The 4,668-nt window shown below is 51.6% G+C and overlaps 1 protein-coding gene across 1 annotated transcript; it reads left to right on the top strand.

The window, feature by feature from the left end:
* The first annotated feature begins 903 nt into the window (after positions 1 to 903).
* Positions 904 to 3,732, top strand: LOC149409224 (uncharacterized). Its single transcript, XM_089650050.1, has one exon. It carries the CDS (start codon positions 904 to 906, stop codon positions 3,730 to 3,732), a length of 2,829 nt encoding a protein of 942 aa, XP_089506176.1.
* The last annotated feature ends 936 nt before the right edge of the window (positions 3,733 to 4,668 follow it).

Raw genomic sequence — 4,668 nt, 5'->3', positions numbered from 1 at the left:
GTCCGCGGCATACGGATCCATGGCGCCAAAGGGATGTGCACCTCTGACACACTCTCCCGCCGAGTGAAGCTGACCATAAGAGGATGTGATAGCAGTGACACCTACTACATCATCGCCAACACGATCTCCGACCTCAACCTGCCAGAACAACAGGCCCAGGGAAACCTTGTCACCCCAAAACTTTTGATAGGGCAAGACAATGCTCATCTGATCGTTTCACGGGAAGTGCGCAAAGACCATGACACTACGCAAATAGTGTCACGAACCGCACTGGGGTGGATCGCCCATGGGGGTGTCGGGACTGGCAGTGACAATAAATCCACGACGCTGGCACTACAAATTGAATCAGCCGCAGATATCCGCCTAAGAGAATTGGTAAAATGCAACTTTGCCGTCGACTCTCTTGGCGTAACTGCCGCGGTGAGAACCCAGGCAAGCGAACAAAGGGCCATCGCACTAATGAACACGACTACCCGGCCTCTTCGCACTGGGAGGTGGGAAACTGGCCTCCTGTGGCGTAATCCGGAAGCCACATTGCCTGACAACCGGCAGTGCGCGCTGAAACGACTTCATTCCCTTGAGAAGAAGCTGGCAGCAGATCAGAATCTGGCAGCAGCCTACAGCGACAAGATGAGCCAGCTGGTCAACAAAGGATACGCCAGGAAGCTGTCTAAACTGGAAGCGTCAACAACCGCACCCAAAAAATGGTACCTGCCGCACTTTGCGGTGACAAACCCCAATAAGCCAGGGAAGATCAGAATAGTGTTTGACGCCGCCAGTCGATGCCGAGGGACCTCCCTTAATGACCAGCTGCTTACCGGCCCTGACCTGCTGTCTTCCCTCTTAGGGAATATTCTGCGCTTTTGAGAGGGAAACATCGCCATTGCCGCAGATATCAAGGAAATGTTTCTGCAGATCAAGATAAGGCGGGAAGATCAGCTGTCCCAACTCTACCTCTGGAGATTACCGAACCAACACGAACCTGATACTTACCAGATGTCATCTATGATGTTCGGAGCCACTTGTTCACCGAGCAGCGCCCAGTTCGTCCGGAACAAGGTAGCCGGGGAATACGAACATGAAAACCCGATTGCCGCAGCAGCCATTCGTTCTAAATTCTACATGGATGACTACCTAGATGCGGTAGACAGTTGTCAGGAGGCTGCCTCACTCGTCCACGGTGTGAGCACCCTCCTCGCGAAAGGAGGATTCCACCTAACTAGCTGGGCATCTAACAGTCCAGCTGCCATAGCCGGTGTTCCCACAGAAGACCGGGCCAGTTCCACAGTGCGGATCAGCGGTGGAGGTACGGAGACGGAACGAGTGCTCGGACTAGTTTGGGACCCATCCACTGATAACTTCCTGTACTCATTCCAAGAGGCGATCACCCCAGAAGTGGCCACGCGACCCACGAAAAGGCAGCTGCTCTCAATAGTAATGAAAATCTTCGACCCAGTAGGCTTCATTTCCTGCCTTACAATCCGGTCGAAGATACTGCTGCAGGCCGTGTGGCGCTCGAGTATAGGCTGGGACAACCCTATTACCCCTGAACATACACAGAGGTGGACCGAATGGCTGAGCCTGTTGAATACACACAGCATTTCAGTTCCGAGACTCTGCCTCCATCTCAAGCAGAACAGCGTGACCCTACATCTCTTCTGCGATGCGTCAGAACAAGCCTGCTGCGCTGTCGCCTATTACACCGAAGAAGTCAATGGATCCCTACAGGCGACATTTCTGGCCAGTAAATGCAAAGTGGCGCCACTGAAGCCCCTCTCCATTCCCCGCCTTGAGTTACAAGCCGGACTCATCGCGGCAAGACTAGCCCAGACCATCCACAAGGAAAGCCAGGCCCGTATATCCCAAACGTACTTCTGGACAGACTCTGCAACCGTATTGTGCTGGTTACGAACTGACCCACGTACGTACTCTGCCTTCGTGGCAAACAGACTGGGCGAATTAGATGAGTTAACCAACATACTCGACTGGAGATGGGTGCCAACCAAGCTCAATCCCGCTGACATCGGTACAAGGGACTCAGATGTGCCCGACCTATCACCCAAAGGAAGGTGGTTTACCGGGCCGGCCTTTATCATTTTACCTGAGAGTGCGTGGCCAAAAGAGCGTGCACCTGTCAAAAGGCCCGACGACCAGACACTAGAGGTTAAGCCTCACTACGTCGGCCTTCTATCAACTGCAAGGGAAGCCTTACCATCCATCGAGAGATTCTCCTCATGGCAACGGCTGATTCGTGCAACAGCATGGGTTCTCCGCTTTGTGAAACAATGTCGGATGAAAGTTAACAAATCTGTAGGGGGCCCACTGCGAGCGGAGGAGATCAAGGAGGCGGAAGACAGATGGATAAAAAGGTCTCAGGAGGACGCCTTCAATACTGACATGACCACCCTCAAGCAAGGCCAAATGCTGCCGACTGGTAGTCGTCTGAACCCATTAAACCCCTTCTTCGGACAAGACGGCGCCCTGCGGATGGGTACCCGGCTGCGAGCTCTAGCGAAAACGAAGTGTGTAGCACGGACTCCCGTCATCCTGGATGGAGACCACCCGTACACTCAGCTCCTGATTCGCCACTACCACCAGAAGGCGGACCATCCCAGCACGGAGAAGACGGTCGCAGAGGTGCGGGGCGATTTCTTTGTACTGCGTCTGCGCACTACAAGCAGGAAGATAGCACACGCCTGCCCCACCTGCCACATAAGGAGAAGCAAACCCTCTCCACCACTAATGGGGGCGCTACCACCACCTCGACTGATGCATCACATCCGCCCATTTACACATTGCGGACTCGACTACTTCGGGCCTATGGAGATCACGGTTGGCAGACATAGGGAAAAACGATATGGAGCCATCTTCACTTGTCTCTCGACCCGCGCCATTCACTTAAAACTGGCCGCCTCACTGACCGCAGACTCAGCCATCATGGCCATACAGCGGATGACTGCGCGAAGGGGACAACCCGCAGCCATGTACTCCGACAACGGAACAAATTTTCATGGAGCCGATGCAGAGATGAGAGACGCTCTGGTATCATTGAGCCACGATGCCAGAATGCTTGATGCCATAGCCACCCAGGGCATTGAGTGGCATTTCATACCTCCAATGACGCCCCACATGGGGGGAGCTTGGGAGAGGCTTGTACGGTCAGTAAAAAGAGCCCTGAGCACCACACTTAAGGAACGGGCACCTAGAGAAGAAACCTTACTCACGGCCCTGGCAGAGGCTGAATTCACAGTGAACAACAGACCACTCACTCACATATCAGTTGACCCACGCGACGAAGAGCCTTTGACCCCCAACCACTTTCTTCTAGGGTCGGCCGGAAAGCGTCCCCTCTTGTCCATGTTTGGCAAAAAGGAAGAGGAAATATGCCTTCGCCGCCAGTGGCGTATCGGCCAGCAACTTGCAGACATATTCTGGAGGCGGTGGCTTCTAGAATACCTTCCCACCATGGCAGCTCGGCAAAAATGGCACAACCCGGTCACACCCATTAAGAAGGATGACCTGGTGGTCATTATGGACTCCACGCTGCCACGGAACAGCTGGCCGCGTGGCCGCGTCCTTGAGGCCGTGCCCGCCGCCGACGGACAAGTCAGGACAGCCCGTATCCAGACAAGTTCCGGAATATATGTTAGACCGGCCATTAAAATCGCCGTCATACTACCTGCTTCAACAACACCAGCCGATCCAATCACCAGCACGACAACACCTGCCTAGCCAAAACCCCTTGCAATGACATCAACTGCAAACACGAGACGCTGGGATGAAACAGAACACGCCCGACGGAGTAGCTGGGCGCAGCAGAGACTGCACCGTGGGGAGTATATCGGACGTGCAGAGCCAAAGTCATTATGAGATAACAAGATCTCAAGTTTTTACGATGTCCTTAATATTTTTGATAAAACCATTTAGATATCTGCGTCAAAATAAATATGATACTATAATATTATTCCACATCCTTAATGTGCGACTGCTATAGTTAATATTAATGGATTTTCGGCGCCACCATACATTTAAAAACTAATGTTTTTGTTTTGTTCAACACAGTGAAGAGATAAGGGTGATCGCTAATTACTCTCATTGAACATGTGTGAAATTTAATGTATAATTTTGTCCAATAAATAGAGAAGTAACTGGTACAAACAGTCACTTCTCATCCGAGAGTTCTCGGGAGTTAACTTTTGTTGTCTTCTTAGTGTTAAAAAAAAGAATATAACTTGTGGATGATGTATCGAACGCATTACGCAATGCTACCCAAAGGCCGCAAAGCAGATGTCTGACCATGTGAGGATAAGAAAGCTGTATTTACCCGGCCGGCGAGTACTGAGCACAACGCGCGCCAGGACACAGTATTTACGTAGTATCCCCTCCCCGGCTCGAGAGCACTGGGCACATCGCAAGCCATGGACCTAGTATTTACGTAGCATCCCCTCTCCTTTTCCCAGGCGAAGCTAGGCCAAACAGTGAGCGGCAACGGTCAGCCAATCAGCGTAAAGCCACGATAAACCTAGAAATATTTCTCTTTTCATATATAATTGCGCAAATTAATGTTAGATTTGCGTGAGTCTCGCCGCAACAATGCTAAATAAAAATATACAGGTTGAAAGGCTGGACTCACGTCTATGTTGTAAAGTAATATTGAAATATGTAAAC

Source organism: Hesperophylax consimilis, unplaced genomic scaffold, assembly GCF_061612785.1.
Source record: "Hesperophylax consimilis isolate HC1 unplaced genomic scaffold, BYU_Hcon_1.0 scaffold_33, whole genome shotgun sequence".
NCBI classification, from domain to species: domain Eukaryota; kingdom Metazoa; phylum Arthropoda; class Insecta; order Trichoptera; family Limnephilidae; genus Hesperophylax; species Hesperophylax consimilis.
The sequence above is the reverse complement of the archived record's forward strand: the minus strand, read 5'-3'. Positions and strand labels throughout refer to the sequence as shown.